At 43.5% G+C, this 15974-nt stretch overlaps 1 protein-coding gene across 1 annotated transcript; it reads right to left on the minus strand.

Annotated features, from left to right (window-relative positions):
• Nucleotides 1-1589: 1589 nt before the first annotated feature.
• Nucleotides 1590-15403, minus strand: bcorl1 (BCL6 corepressor-like 1; the record flags this gene model as incomplete). Its single annotated transcript, XM_080746777.1, has 11 exons — nucleotides 15329-15403; nucleotides 12621-15227; nucleotides 12169-12298; nucleotides 11286-11735; nucleotides 9972-10159; nucleotides 8993-9259; nucleotides 7130-7296; nucleotides 3998-4143; nucleotides 3789-3866; nucleotides 2148-2322; nucleotides 1590-1956 (listed from the first exon to the last, which is right to left on the minus strand). The coding sequence occupies exons 1-11, from the start codon at nucleotides 15332-15334 to the stop codon at nucleotides 1590-1592; spliced, it is 4581 nt and encodes a 1526-aa protein (XP_080602903.1). The 5' UTR covers nucleotides 15335-15403.
• Nucleotides 15404-15974: the final 571 nt, after the last annotated feature.

Here is a 15974-nt window from a genome sequence, read left to right on the forward strand (position 1 = left end):
ATCAATTCACAATCATGCTTTATTCTTATTGATTTCTTAAAAAAAAGAAATAAGAATCAAATTAAATGTTCTTTCGTGCTCTCGAAGAAGCTGCTCAGTCTTTTCTTTTAAGTCTTGCTGTATGTATCCCATTTTCTTTAACTAAACTATACTTTCTTTACATTTCAGACTCTTCATCTTAAATATTTTATTAGTTTGTGACTTCAAACAAAAAAACTTCATTGATTGTCAACACAAAATCTAGTTTAGCACCAGTACAATAAAACTGTACTTTAGCTTGCTGAAACACTGTTTTTGAATCGAGGGACAAAAGTCTCAGAATAAAGGGATCCTAATGAGTACATTTCAAAATGAAGCACCAACCATACAAAGCAATTTCATAAACAGTTTTGTCAAATAGATAAGAGGTCAAATATATTAATGGCTATTAAATTAAGCACAAACGACAAACAGTGTAAAATAAAACATTTGCAACACAAAGCACAGTTGGGGTGGAGAAGGTGGCCCATAACTGTAACGCCATGAGGACAGAGGGACGGTGGCTGCAGTAAAGAGGGCGTGTGGCTCCCCTCTGATAGAACTGGTCCGACACGGGAGCAGGCTCTGGACTCCAGAGATGGTATTTACTGTTCCTCTACAAAATTCTCTGTCCGTTCAGGAGTGCGACCTGGGGAGTGGAGAGAACTACAACGGGACCTTGCAAGACTGTGCAGTTCTGTAAACATATCATTTGTAAGGTCCAAAAACAATCTATCATCTGAGCAGCGCCCAGGGAGAACCAAGATATCACATGGTGAAATGTGCACAACAAATACAAAATGCGCTAGGAAATAAAGCATCAGTAAAAGCTATATGAGCTACTTTATTATCCATCCAGTTACGAGCTGGTGAGATGGGAATGGGTGTTGGGGCATGGACTTCAGCTTCTATGCTGGGTGGGTATATGAATTTTTGTTTGTGAGTAAATATATGTGCCATGGTCTCTTCTCTCCAGGTCTCCAAGGTTGACAAAGAAACCATCTGGGCCAGTGGCCTCCCTGACTTCGTTAGCTGGCCATAAGCCTCTTAGCTTTACGCAAGAGTTCACCAAGATAAAAGCCTTGGATAATCTCCCATCGAAAAATATTCGCTTTCCCTCAGGAACAAACAAACTAAACAAAAAAAGTCCTCAACATAATCAATTCTTTGCCACGAGAATACATTTATACAACCAAATGTTTTAACCCTGATGGCAAGATATACAGGTACATATACACCACCATGTACATAAATCATTATTTAAAAAAATGTTTTTCTCAATTGTTTCTCAGGTACGCAAATATACCGCAAGATAGGAACCTGAATGCTGCTTTTCCAGCACTGACCACTCCAATGTGCCAGTCCTGGAGGTGGTGCTGCTGTGACCACGTTAATTGCCTAGCGGCTGAGGTCAAACTTTCATAATTGGGAGTGTTAACTCATTGCTGTAGCTTGAGTTTATAACCCTCGTTACAATGGACGGAAAGGTCTTCCCTTAACCCGGGGGTTGACACACTCAAAACATCAAAGGGGCTATAGGTTCAATGTCTATTCCTCAGAGGGGCAAGGGGCTACCGGCCGCGTGCTTTGCCTATTTTTGTTGGCACCACCGTCTCCTCCTCCCCCTCCTCCTGCAGAATGTGGATAGAGGATCCCAGTAGTCTTTGAAGCTCCGGAACACAACGCACCAGCTCCACCAGCCCCTCGTCGTCGCCCTCCTCCTCCTCCTCTTCCTCCTCCTCCTCCTCCTTCTTGTCCTTGGATTTGTCTCTAAGGGGTGTTGCCAGCACTGAGCTCACCTGGCTGACCGACACTTGTCTCCACAGCTCCACCCTTGACAAGCTCACGACTTCCAGGTTTGGGTAACGAGCCCTGAATATCCTTGCCGACATCTTTAGACGCTTGAGGACATCCGTCAGCAGGAACCAGTTGCAGAAGCTGCCAGAAGTGGAACGTGGTTTGCATTAGGCAAAGGTGTGCACGAAACAACTCAAACGGGGCTTTCAGTGGTAGATTAAAGAATTTAGCTCAGAAACGAGTGTGTAGACCGAGACATTAATCAGGGCTGTAAATAAATAAGCAAATGTAAGCAAACTGTACTATAATCACTTTTATCTTTGCCAACTCACCCCTGGGTCAACGACACCTGGACATGGTAGCAGGGTAGGAGTGGTTCAGAAGAGAACTCAAATAGTAGGCAATCTTTGTCCGAGTCTCTCTCCATCCTCCCCAATCCCTTCTCCTCCTCCTCTTCTTCATTTTGCTCAGAGAGCAAGAAGTCCCAGCACGGCTCATGGTCAGTCTCTGTGAAGAAAGGTTCGCTGAGGTGAGCAGGGACTCCTACGAATCTGAACTGCCAATAAGCTGCTTCTAAGAGAAGGCTTAGGACACCCCCTAGTGGACAGTCAAATCACACCAAGCATTGTACTGTACTTGATAATCACTGCTGGAGATGATCCGAGTGAATAGCAGTGACTCATGTGCAAATCAGCATTCTGTGATACTGAGCTGCAGTCTTGCAAACCAGTATTATTAAGACGCATTTCTGTTCCAACTGCGCAAGGACATTTTACAGGTCCACATTAAAGTTTAAAACACACATCTGAAACATATATCAAGTATAGGAATAGAACAGTATAGGAGCGATGTTTGACAAAATTGATATTAAAATAAAAAGGTGGTGCAGTAGCAATAAATCACCCAATGAACATGATTTAGTACCTACATCTCATTTAGAATGCTGTGGCCCACCTTTCCTAAGCGTTGTTCCTGCACTGCCTCGCTGGCTTCCTCTAACAGCTCATATCAAATTCACACCCCTGATGGCAGAATGGAAAACCACTAAAAGGAGCCGCACCCCCGTACCTCCAGGCAACATGCAAGTCCTAGTCCTACATTCCAGCCTGTGTCCTGGACCCTACTATCACCTTAGTTGCACCTTCCCTGCAGCTACCTGACCATTGTTCCACCTCCCCACCTTGCCCTAAAATGAATTGCTTTCACGTAGCTCACAAAGTCAGCCTAAAATGCTCATACCAAGTTTTCACTACAAGATATTTACTGTAGTCTGGGAAACATCATATCATTTGAGCCCAACAAATGGAAGGCGAACCGAGCAGGGGTCTTCAACGTTTTCAGGCCAAGGACCCCTTAGTTGAGAGAGAGATGAAGCAGGGACCCCCACAACCTTTTCATAGATTCCATATAGTTTCGTTGTTTGGAGTGTATTTTGGATTCATGTCAATTTGTGTTTTTCTGATATTTAACCACTTGAACCGTCAATACTTACTAAACTTGACCTTTCACTCCGTACTTAGTCTGATCTTTTTCCTCTCTACACCAAAGCTCTCAGCTAAAAATAGCCGATCTACAAGCTCACAACGCCTCGCAGCTAGAGTTCTCAGAATATGGACGCTAGGGTTCAAGTGGTTAATATAAAAAAGGAGAAAAAAACTTTCTATCACTCAAAGATTTGGAGGAACCCCTGTAGTAACTCTGAGGACCCCCTAGGGGTCCCGGACCCCCTGTTGAAGACCCTTGGCTTAGAGATCATGGTGACAATGAGCAGCTACATAATGTAAAACAGCAATCGCTGCATTTGAAGAGGAACGTTGATGTTGCAATATAATTAGCTTAAAACACAAAACATTATTTACTATTGCACTTATAAGTTGTACTACACAAGTTAAACATAGAAATATGAACATATAAAGAGGAAACTATTGGGGAACTCAGTAATAAACACAAAATAATATTTAATAATTTCTCACCAAACAACGAGCTGCTGTAGAATTCCCAGGGTAAACTAGGATCCTGTTCACCACGGCCCTCCAAGTCTGTGAAATATTCTGTAACACATGAAGGAAACATCACGTATGAAATTCTGACTGGAGGCAGAAAGAAGAGATCTGTCATTTCTCCACAGCTTTAGCAATTTAACACACCGCATTCTGCTCAACACATACAAAAGTTAGATTACCTTTGAGGAAGGTCTTCATGTCTGGACTATGGGCCAGCTTGACTGCGGTCTGCCCAGAATAGGTGGCAAGCGTGGGGTCGGCACCATGATTGAGCAGCAACCAAACTATTGGCAGATTATCACTTGCCACTGCGTCGTGAATGGGTCTGAAGAAACATAAAAACGTCACTGTTATCTGCCGAAAATAAAATACTGTACCTTTTCAACAAACCTTAACTATATTATATGAATTATACTCATTAACCATTTACATGGAGTATGAGGTAAAGGTTTTCCCCATCGAGACAAGTTGGAATGTATGTTCAAATAGGCTTGTAAAAGATAAAATATATATAGCATATAACAAAGACACATTTTAGCATTTAACTAAATATACAGAAATATCCAGGAATAACGCCCCATTTCAAGCTGTACAATAACATGTTGAATACCGTAAATCACCAATTAGTAGCCCGGGCGTTTATTTCGCAAAATGGGGTCGGACCCCGGGCGCTTAAAAGAGGCCAGGCGGCTATTGGTAACAGGCTTTTATTTATTTTGGCACTGGCCAGCACTGGGCCATTATTTGGTTAATTTTTCTTTCTCAAACTATATAATAGTAATAATAATCCAAATGTTATAATAAATGTTATAATTATTATTATTATTATTTTAATTGTTATGAACACCCAGAAAATAGCACATTGCGATCTATTAGACCAAACCTCATTTAAAAAATATCAAGAGTGTATGAAAGCCTTTAAAAAAATATATATATATACTATTATTTATACTAAGGGAATCTTTCTCCAAAATAATCTATTACCGCATGCCAGCAAAGACACATCTAGGTCTGTAGTCAACGAGTCAACGACCCAATTAGCACAGAAGTCCTGCAGCTGGTGCTCTGACTGGACTCGCTGACTGTTACCACTGAACAGCTCCACTATCCTGACATTAAACCATTATGGTATTGCATTATGATTAAGCCTTCTGCATTCCCCTTGAACCTCAAAATAATGGATTACTTCTTCAAAATGCGGACTGGATAACAAGAGGCAGCAACAGTAGGTAATGAGTTATTCTGATCCAGCTGGTCTTTATTGGCCAGTCTTTCTCCATCACAACGTTTTGCCATTAAAGTAGGCCTACTCACGCAAACTTTGCATTGTAGCAACGTTTTAGACAGTAATGAATGATGGTCAGTGCGCAGAGAGCGGCAGACTCCTTTTTTCAGTGTCCTTTGGCAATCTGTTCCCCGACGCACAGACAGTGCGTCCTGCGCGTCATGGTGGCGCAGCACTGGGCTGGGCACCATACATTTGGTTTAGAAGTGTCTGTACACAGGGCTGTGAGCTTGTAGATTTCACTACCATCATGCAACATATGACCCGTAGCAACGCACAGCGAGTGCGGTGCGTTGCAAAGTGCTGTCGCAGCACTGCTGTGAGCTTGTAGATTTGCTGTTTTCAGCGCACCACTGCCATGCAACATAAATGACCAGTTAAGTTAAATAAATAGCAAATAATACCAAACAACCAAACAAATAATAGCCCGGGCTCTTCCATAAAACCTAATAAGGATAATATTAATTGCAAATAACGGCCCAGGCGCTTATACGAACCTTGCGCTTATTTGAGACAGGCTTTTATTGCGCAAAATGGGGTCAGACCCCGGGCGGATATATGAGACCCGGCGGCAGTTTGCCACCGGGCGATTAATTGGTGATTTACGGTAATTCCTTTTAATAACCATGTACACAAGGTGCTATCAGTGTTGTAACATAACTAAGTACAGTTACTCAAGTATTATACTTAAGTAAAAAATATAAATTTTCTCTTTTTTTTTACGATTAGTTTTTGGGCTTTTATGCCTTTATTGACAGGACAGTTACTGTAGTAGACTGACAGGAAACGGGGAGAGAGATGGCGAGCAACACACAGCAAAAGTCGCCGGGATCAGGACGTGAATGCGCGACACGCTGCCAGGCACCAGAGCCCACGCGGCACGCGCCCACACGGCACGCGCCCAGACCACCAGGCGCCCACATACGGTAAGTACAATTTTGAGGTATTTTTACTTTCCTGGAGGATTTCCAATTTTCAATACTTTTACTTCTACTCCACACAAAATATTGTACTTTTACTCCACTATAATTATGTGAAAACTCTAGTTACTAGTTACTTCTTGGATTTGGATTATTATTACCAAGTTACACATTAACCACTTCAGTCCTACATATTACAGCCATTTGAAAATAGCAGATCTACAAACTCACAATGTGTTGAGAAATGGGACATTCTGCACAATGAGTACTTTTACTTTTGGTACTTTAACACACTGAGTGCCTTCGATGAAACAATGATTTAATGCCACGCTATTTTATTGATTTTACCTTATTTCGGAGCCTTGGGGTAAAAGTAAACAGAGTAAATTTAAGTTGTCGAGGATTTGGAGTGTTACGCTGTGGCTCCTTCGTACAAGCTACAGTTTAATATAAAACAATAACCGACGCGAGTTTGTGCGTCGTAAGCATCCAATGTGTCCAATGTGGGAATACCACTTATTTCCAACATTGAACTATGTCATTAATATACCTTGGAGTTGTGTGGAAATAAGAAACAAGTCCCCCCCCTTCTGTGTTGCCTAGAACTGGAGGATTGATTGTTGGGTTTGGCTTGCAAAGTACACTTTGATGATCAAAGTGTACTTTGCAAGCCAAACCCCACAATCAATCCACCAGTATGCAGGGGCGGCATAGCTCAGGGGTAGAGAAACTGGTATTAGAGCACGAAGGGTATAAATCCCGAAGGGTTCCCAGTTCGAATCCGGGCTCCCCCTGAGTTAATGTCGAAGGGTCCTTGGGCAAGACTCTGAACCCCTAATTGCCTCCGGTGAGTAGGTTGGTGCCTTGCATGGCTTCCTCCGCCACCGGTGTATGAATGTGTGTGTGAATGGGTGAATGTAATGCACAATCTATGTAAAGCGCTTTGGATTAAAAGCGCTATATAAATGCACCATTTTTACCATTTACCAGTTCTATTGCAGTATTAATACTTTTACTTAGGTAAAACATTTGAGTACTTTTCCCACCACCGGGTGCTATCCTGTGTACACTGTGAAACTTCTGGATGGTACAAAATTAATCCTCACCGCGTTCCATCCTGGGCACTGCAGTTGACATCAGCCCCGTGTTTCAGCAGCATCTGGACAATCTGAGTCCAGCCTCGGGATGACGCCTCATGGAGAGCTGTGTAACCTGCGTTGTCACGACGATTGACCTCCCGGATATCCTTCTCAAGACAGTAGAGAACTACATCCTAAACAGGCCAGTCATGAACAGATCAGAGGTCTGACATTTGCATGTTGGTAGAGTAGGGCTGTCACAGTTACACATTTAAGCTAACGATTAATTGTCACACAGTTAATTGTGAATAACGATTTAATTGTGTTTTTGACATAGAACATTGGAACATAATACTAATTTAATTTCTATTTGTTTTTTTATTTGCAAACACACACACACACACACACACACACACACACACACACACACACACACACACACACACACACACACACACACACACACACACACACACACACACACACACACACACACACACACAAATTGCACAGGGCAGATATGACAAATAACTTAAATACATTCAAATTATTTGTAAAAATAGCAGAAATAGCTGATCTACAAGCTTACAACACTGTAGATCTGCTATTTCTGGAAAATGTTCTTTTATTTTTGGAAAATGTTTGAAAATGTATGAACATGTATGAACATTTTCCAACATGGAAGTGATTATGATGCGATTAGACGATTATTATGTAATAGGGCTGCACGATTTTGGGAAAATATCTAATTGTGATTTTTCTAACTAATATTGCGATTGCGATTTGATTCGCGATATTTATATATTTATTTTAAGGTAGGATAAGTGATAGTTTTTGGGTTAAAACAAAACGTTTCTTGTTAAAAGGTTGATATAATAAATTATTTTAACCAAAGAAAATCACTTCACTACCTTAGGTAAAGCTTCCGTTGGATATTTATTGTGTAATACATTTAAAAAGAAATTGATTTTTACTAACTAGGCTAATTGGCAATCATGCAAATGGTTTGATTCAGTTCAGTTATATTTCCAAAAGATTCCCTTTTTATTTTGCTTTAGCAATATAAAACGTTTTTATATTCAGGAAAATCTCAGTACTAATGCCTCTCATTGTCAAGGAAGAAAGTACCGTATGTCGCTGCCTTGCTTTCATCAAGCATGCTGGGGCAGGCTTGCCAACACTCCTAAATTCGTCAGGAGTCTCCTGAATTTTTACCCCATCTCCTGCTATGCTCCTGAATACATCTACTCTGTTAAAAGGTTTCGGGGGGAGGACCTCAAGACCCCCGTTTGTGGAGTTACACGCCCCCTTCAAACTACCCCCAAAGAATCTCCTGAATTCTGACTGTCCAATGTTGGCAACCCTGGTTCTGGGGACGGAGGAGGGGAGCTACCGTCTGTGCCAAAACATCGCATTCACTTTCAGCTTACAACAAACGGGAGCATTTAATCTATGCACAAGGATTTAAGGATGTTATATTTATAATGATTACAAGAACATTCACTACATGTAGCTTTGGAGTACTCCGTTGGAACGGAAATACACTTTTACGTGCTGTTAGACAGACAGTGTGATCGCCTTGGCTCCTCTGGAGAGTGGAGCAACAACGTAATTTCAGCTAATCCGTGGCGCGGCGATGCCCGGCTATTTAGGAAACAAAGAAAGACACCACAGTTTGATTTGATCATTGCTTAGTCAAAACCGCGGCCTTTGCGTTTTGCTAATAGCGAGATTTCAAATCGCGATTTTGGTTTGAAAACGATTAACCGTGCAGCACTATTATGTAATAATTGTGACAGGTCTATGGTAAGAGGCCAAATGTATGCGCTGGTACCCAATTTTGTGTTTTTAACAACAGTAGATTTTTCTTCTCTTTTCTTTTTTTTTTACCTGGTAGCCTAATCGGGCTGCTCGTTGTAACAGGGTCTCCCCAGCATTCTTGTTAACAATCAGGCGGCGAACCTCCGGTGGGATAGGCCTTCTGGGAGGAGAATCGGATGCAACACTCTTTCCTGATGAACCTCTCTTAGTCGGTGGAGGAGATGGCAACCCCTTTGGAGAGACTGGTAGGCTGGCTGGTTTCTTTGCATCAGGGCTATCGTCATCTAATGCAAATGAGGCACAGCGCTTGCCCAAGCTGCCACGTTTGGTCTTGAGCTAGAAGACAGATTTTTGCAGAGTAATGAGAAAGCTGTGTGTTATGGGATCTCACCGAGCGCAATGGAAACTCAGGGCAATCGGCTCCGCACTCCAGGATTCAGTGCAAAACCAGCTGCCATCCTGAGCAATCAAATAAACAGCCTTAATCAGTAAAGCCACAAGAGGGCACTGCAAGCTAATCTATTTGTGGTATGATGTGCCTACTTTCCAACAGGCTGCATCATGTAACATGCACTGTGAACAGAGGGGCCACAAGCAATCATCATGTATCACAGTGGTTTTCAACCCCCTAGGGGTCCCCAAATTATTTTGGGGGGGTCCCCAGATGATTAACTTAATGTGCAACATTGTTTTCTCACTCAACAGTAAACAATCCCACATAACGTTTAAGTGAATAGAGGGTTTCTGCACATTTTTAAATTGACAATTTGAGGACTTTTTAATACGTCTAAAATTGAAAAATTAAACATTGGCCAAGTTGTCGAATATTAGAGGCAGAAATTGTGAAAATAGCCAATCTACATGCTCACAACGCCTCGCAACGCGATGTCATGTAGATCTGCTTTTTTCTCAATAGAACCGTGTTATACAAAATGTAATGCCTCAACTCTTAGTGCTTGTCAGGGTGAAGGGGTCCCCATTTAAAATATGATTATTTTGGGGGTCGCGGCCTGAAAAGGTTGAGAACCACTGATGTATCGTATCCTACCTTCTGCTCATCGCCATCACACAAGTGCTTGCTTTTGAACTTCCTCTTTCCTGAAGGCTTGTCGTTGCGTTCTGGAGAGGCCTCACTCTCCTGGTAGCGAACTGACCCTGAGCGGGTGAGCGATGGCCTCCGGAGAGCAGGCTCTGGGCTGGAGGCACCGAGACTTGGATACTGACTGGTCTGTGAATCTACAACAATTAAACATTTTACAGATCATGCCATAGCTAAATAATTAAGATTTGATTACATTAATTTCAGTTTATTTTCAAAATGTAGCTGTAGATCAGAGGGCAAACAAAGAAAATATGGCCAGTACAGTGACCCTCACATCTACGTGGGCATGGACATACAGTATATGACGATCCGGTTGTCCAGAACCGCCAGGCGGCCACTATGCTCATATATGGGCATAATATGGAGACCGTCTGACAGATTGACTTCGAACTCGCCATGCTTAAGGCAGAGGGCCCAAAGGAGAGATGTGCAGGGTGGAAAGTCAGTCGGATTGACAGTTGTAAAAGAATATATCTCCAAATGTGGGCACTGTTTCAGCATGTGGCTGTTACCATGGCGTCGGTATCAGTGATGTCAGTCATCTCCAAATTTGGGCATTGTTTCAGCATGTGGCTGTTACCATGGTGGAAAACGCATGCGCAGTACAGGCAGCGGTATCAGTGATGTCAGAAATGTGGCCACTGTTTCACCCTTTTATGCCCATGTATGGTGTTCCATGTCCAGGCCAGTCTGTGACATCAGTACTATGACGTCAGAGTACTGTAGACAGATGGTGTCTACATGGCGGAAATTCATATTTAGATAGTCCTGTGCCCGGGGGTGTGCACAGTATATGAGGGATTGAATGTAGGAGTCTCAGAAATAATGTTGGAGAACAGACAGACGGTCAGATGGACAGACATTCGGTAAATTAATAGTTTAGATATCAGCGAATCCCCATATATGGAGTACTTCTTCAGTGACATAGTACTGGGGCAAATCGGCGTGGTTAGGTAACAGTTTCTTTGACATCAGTGCATGTTACAATAGTGACGTCCAGCATCCACCGTCGACCTAGCGCTGACGATGGCAATTTTAATATCCACCTGTTTCCACCGTAATTTACTGTAGAATTATGTGTGGGACATGTCTGGAGAACAGCTGACATACAATCTCACGTTGCGTCGCAGATGCGACCGTTGTGAGCTTGTAGATCACACTCGGCTCGGCAGCGACGCCGATACTGCCGCCCACCTTCTGCGCAATGCACGATGGGACGCTGCATTTAGCAAGAAAAACCTTCTTGTTAAGATTACGTACCTGGTGCTATTTCAGTGTCTCTTCTTGGGGAGTCAGGTGTCTCGTCCCTTTCTCTTTCCACCACCTTGTCCTTCTCAGTGATGTAATCCCCAGTCTGATACTTCCTGCTGCGGCAGCGCCGGCGTTTCTTGCGAAGAGATGCATCTCCTTCTGCACCGGTTGTCTTGACCTTGCCCTGATCAGCCTGCTCCCGCAGCGGGTTGGAGCGAGGCCTCCCTCTGGGCCGCCGGGCAGGGTGGGTGGGAGGGGGCGAAGGCGGCGAAGTTGGGGTCAGGGGAGAAGGGGTAGAAAAGCCCCAGGGGTCTAACTGAGTCTCGTCTGCTCGCCGCCGGCCCCTCCTCAGTCTCGGAGTGGAGCTCTCTGCGGCTTTAACTTCCTTACGTTGTCTACCGGAGCATTTGAGAGAGACTGGGGTCTCCGGACTGTGAGGACTGCACACACTTTCTGTAACTGATCTCACACACACACACACACACACACACACACACACACACACACACACACACACACACACACACACACACACACACACACACACACACACACACACACACACACACACACACACACACACACACACACACAGTACAGAGGTAAAGCCATTTCTTCGATATCTACAACAATGAGCAGCCAATGTTGGTGATATTTTCTGCCCACTTAACATGTATTACCACACACAGGAAGACTGCAGGGGATTTGTCCAGCAGTGCAGACAGTATAGCTTGTTCACAACACTGTAGAGCTACGTATGTGCAAACTCTGAGCAAATGTTATGGCTGAGTAAGACAAGATATGTACTTTTTATTTTATTTTCTGAACACAGTGAGAAGTTCTGTTTTAAGGGCATTAAATGTCAGAGTATTATAAGAAACAAAAGACTTACGTGGTTTGTTGTGAGTTGTCTGTTCCACTTTGTGGGGACTGCTCTTGTCCTTTGGAATCTCCTCTTTAGTCTGCAGGGAAGGTTTGTCCATGGGTAGGCTCTGCTCTAGCACAGGTGCACATTGTTTCTTCTGTTGAAGCACACAGGGGACAGAGTGAGCAGACTATATGGGGACACTATTGATCACACAGCTTTCATGGTGATGGAGAGCGTGTAATGGAACAAGACTCTATAAAGCCCTTTGAAGTTGAATCACCAGTCATGGAATACCTGCACATAAGTAAGTAAATATTTATAATTATGAAATGTATCATTCAAATGCTGTTTCTTGAAAGGCAATAAATAAAACAACCTTATTCCTTGAATTACCAAAAGGGGTGAGTAAATGCACTAAAATTAGCTTTGACATTGGATAGATTTTCCACAGCAAGCGTAAAAGCAGTCTACAGTACCTTTTTGGGGCGTGACGCTTTGGTTGGAGTACTTTCCTTGTCTTTCTTTTTCTTTTCTGTTCCTGGTGGGTCTTGTGGTGGCTTCTCCTTAGCTGGCTTCTTGGGGCTGGGTTTCTTTTGTTTGATAACAGCAGCTTTTGCTTTGGTGGGAGATCGCGCTTTGGTTCCGTTTGTTTTCTTTTCAGCGTTTTTGTCCACCCCCACACACTGACCAGTAAGTATAGACAGAACTATGCCATCCAGTTTTTCATTTGGAGGACTATCTAATGCCCCGGTTTCTTTTTTCAATTTGTCCCCCTCTAACACCTGGGCTAATTTGCTCTCCATCCTGTTTCCATTTGTTGATGCATTACTTCCAAATATATGAGACTGGACAGAAGGCTTTGAGGAGCATTGCTTCTCTTGCAGAGCTATATGCTCTCCCTGACTGCTATGGGTTCCAATATTATTCTCTCTGGGCTCAATAGCACCTGCCTTCTCAATCTGATTCATCATTTGACCTGAATCCCCTTGAGGTATCAAACTAAGCTGTTTCCCATCTTGCTTCTCTATAGTCCTGAAAGGAGGATATCCAAAAGCAGGTATCTGATTGGACTGAGTGTCGTGGCTACCCAAGAGTGGATTTACAACATCAGCTTTTCTAGGTGCAACAGGTGTAGGCTGAGCATATCCTTCGCCAGTCAACACTGTTGTTTCAAGAGCTTTCTGTTTCACTATTGACTCAAGGTTAGATAAGGGGGACTTAATCCTGTCCCAATTGTCATTGTCCATTCTTGGCAGGTGATGGGCATTCTGAAACTTGGAACCTTCTGCACTTGCAGAGCCCTTGGCCTTTGGGGATCCTTGCGAGACTTTTCTCTGAAGAGAAGTGGCTTTGTGAGGAAGAAGAGATGGCTTTTGCCATGCTGGGTTGACAACAGTGGTAGAGTATGGCACTGCTGCTTTGCTAGTTCCAGACTTGTGATGAGTCTGAGCACTGACAGAGTCCAACATGGCCGCTGGAGCTACTTTAGATGGACAGCTCTTTGTTATGGCTGTACTGCTGCTGTTCATATGTTTGACTCCGTGAAGATGCTGATTACTCTTCATCAGATAGGATGGCTTCTTTCCTTTTGAGGCCAGATGTTCTCCTTGGTCAATGATTGATATGAACTCCTGCTTAGCAAAATTCTGAAATTCATCAACAAAAGTCCCTTTCCCATCCTTGCCACGCAAAGTAGAGGCCAGTATAGGGCTGGCCACACCAACATATGTTCCAGGTATGCTTTTTATGGATTCTTGTGAGGATCCTTTGCCCCAGGATGACTTGGACTCTGCGACCTGGTGATTTGCAGGCCTATTTGACTGTTTTGGATGAGATCCATTTCTGTGGGTACTGGGTAAAATAGGGTATTGCACAACTGAGCTGTATGGGGTAGCCTGACTCCTTTTCTTATTAAGGGAATCTCTCTGATTTGATTCAATATGGTAATGCTCCGCTGAAGGGTCTTTAATACATTTTGGACGTTTTGACTTGGCAGACAAATCAAGAGGCACATCCTTTGGTTCAATGGGGGAAACGGCTGCATGGTCTTCTGGAGCAGATGGGGGCTTGGGTTTTAGACAGCCTACGGATGTTTTGTCTACACTGTGGCCTTTCTCCACATGGTTCAACAGTCTGCTCTGAGTGGTAATACCGGCCAGTGCAGGGCCACAGCAGATGGCAGCGGTAGGAGACATTGTGAAACGTGTTGGCGGGGCAGAACCTAATGCTGGGTGCTGTAACGGGAGTGCAATAGCTGGAGAGGCCACCACCGATGCTAAAGATTTATGCTCCCCAACTGATTTTGAACTCTTACTCAATATTAGGTTTGATTTAAGTTTTGGCGTGGATGTGCCTGCCTTTTTCTCTGGCACTGCGTTCCGGCCCACAGAGAAGGGGTATGGGTAGGTACGTAGTAGAGGCGTCCCTCCAACACCTGGGCCTTGAGGCTGAATTTCTTTCTGAAATTGGCTGGCTGTGGCCTCTCTCAAAGCTGCGATCTGACCCAGTGCTGGTGGGAGAGTGATTTTACAAAGTGGAGAGGAAAAATTGGTGGTGGGAAGGAAGGCAACAGGCTGGCCTGGTTTAAATAAGGTAGAGCACTGGAACCCAGGAGGAAGACTTATGACTGATTGTGTCTGTGTGTGAGATTTCTTACTGGATGTCACATTGCTGTGGCTTGAGTTGAGCGAGTCCTCTGGATTGACTCTTGCGTTGATAGCCCACTGAGGTGTGGGAAAGACCCCTGTACCATCGCCCTTGAGTTTAGGGACCTCCGCCCTTTTGTCCAGTCTTTTGTCAGAGCTTGTGAGGGGAGGGCCAGACATTGGGACATTGTTGAGTTGTTGAGGTGGGGGGACCTCGGGTCTGTGGTTGTAAGTACTTGGCTCCAAGCAGGGCTTCACCGTCTTACAGTCTGTTGTCGGGGTGTTCTTGTTTTGCTGGCTGAGAGTAACATCTCCTCTCAGCTCAGGGGGCAGCATCTGAGGGGGATTTCCCACCATGCTCGCAGACGCCTTATTTGGAGCACCGATCTCTCTGCTCACCGTGCCTCCATCCCCTACATTCATTAGTGTAGGATCCACCTGAGTAATAAAAGACGTTCATGGGGTCAGTATTAATTAGATAAGAGGGAAAAATACAATCTGCATAATCTGCGTAATTTTCTGTGATAGAAAACAATTACCTGCATAGGTGTTTCTTTAACACAACATCCCTCGGGAGGAGGGTACTGCTTTGTGTCAGTCAAGTGAGTGTTTTTCTTGATATACGGTAATATGCTGTAGAATACAAAAGGAAAAATAAATAAAAAATCTATTCTTTTCAGGAGCAATTGATTTTGAATCAGCAACAAAAGGAAAATGAAAACTTCCTGTAACACATATGTTACAGTCTCCTCGAAATTACGAAATGATACAGGAAATCATAGTCGGCCAACTAACATTGAGGAACACATTTGTTCTGTTTGATTTTATTATGTTACACTACTTGTACCCAGTACAAGTAGGCATTACTTCACATTTGACAGTTCCTTATCTAATCCAAATGTGTGAAAATCTTTACTAGGAAGATAGTAGATAGAAAGTGTGTGCCCTCCCCCAAGCCCCCTCCCCACAAACCCAATTGTGATGACAAATATTTATGGAATAAATAAATGAAATATATATGAATATGTGAAAGACAACTGACTGACTTATATGTAAACCATACTATATGGACAGTTATGCATGTCACTATGCTGGAAAGCGTCTTCAGCCTCACAAAAACCCTATCAGATCACCTACAGTCCACAGATTTGGAGCTGGCATCTGCCAATGATCTGGTCTGTTATC

Source organism: Nannobrachium achirus, assembly GCF_963921795.1.
Source record: "Nannobrachium achirus genome assembly, chromosome: 17".
In the NCBI taxonomy this organism is placed as follows: domain Eukaryota; kingdom Metazoa; phylum Chordata; class Actinopteri; order Myctophiformes; family Myctophidae; genus Nannobrachium; species Nannobrachium achirus.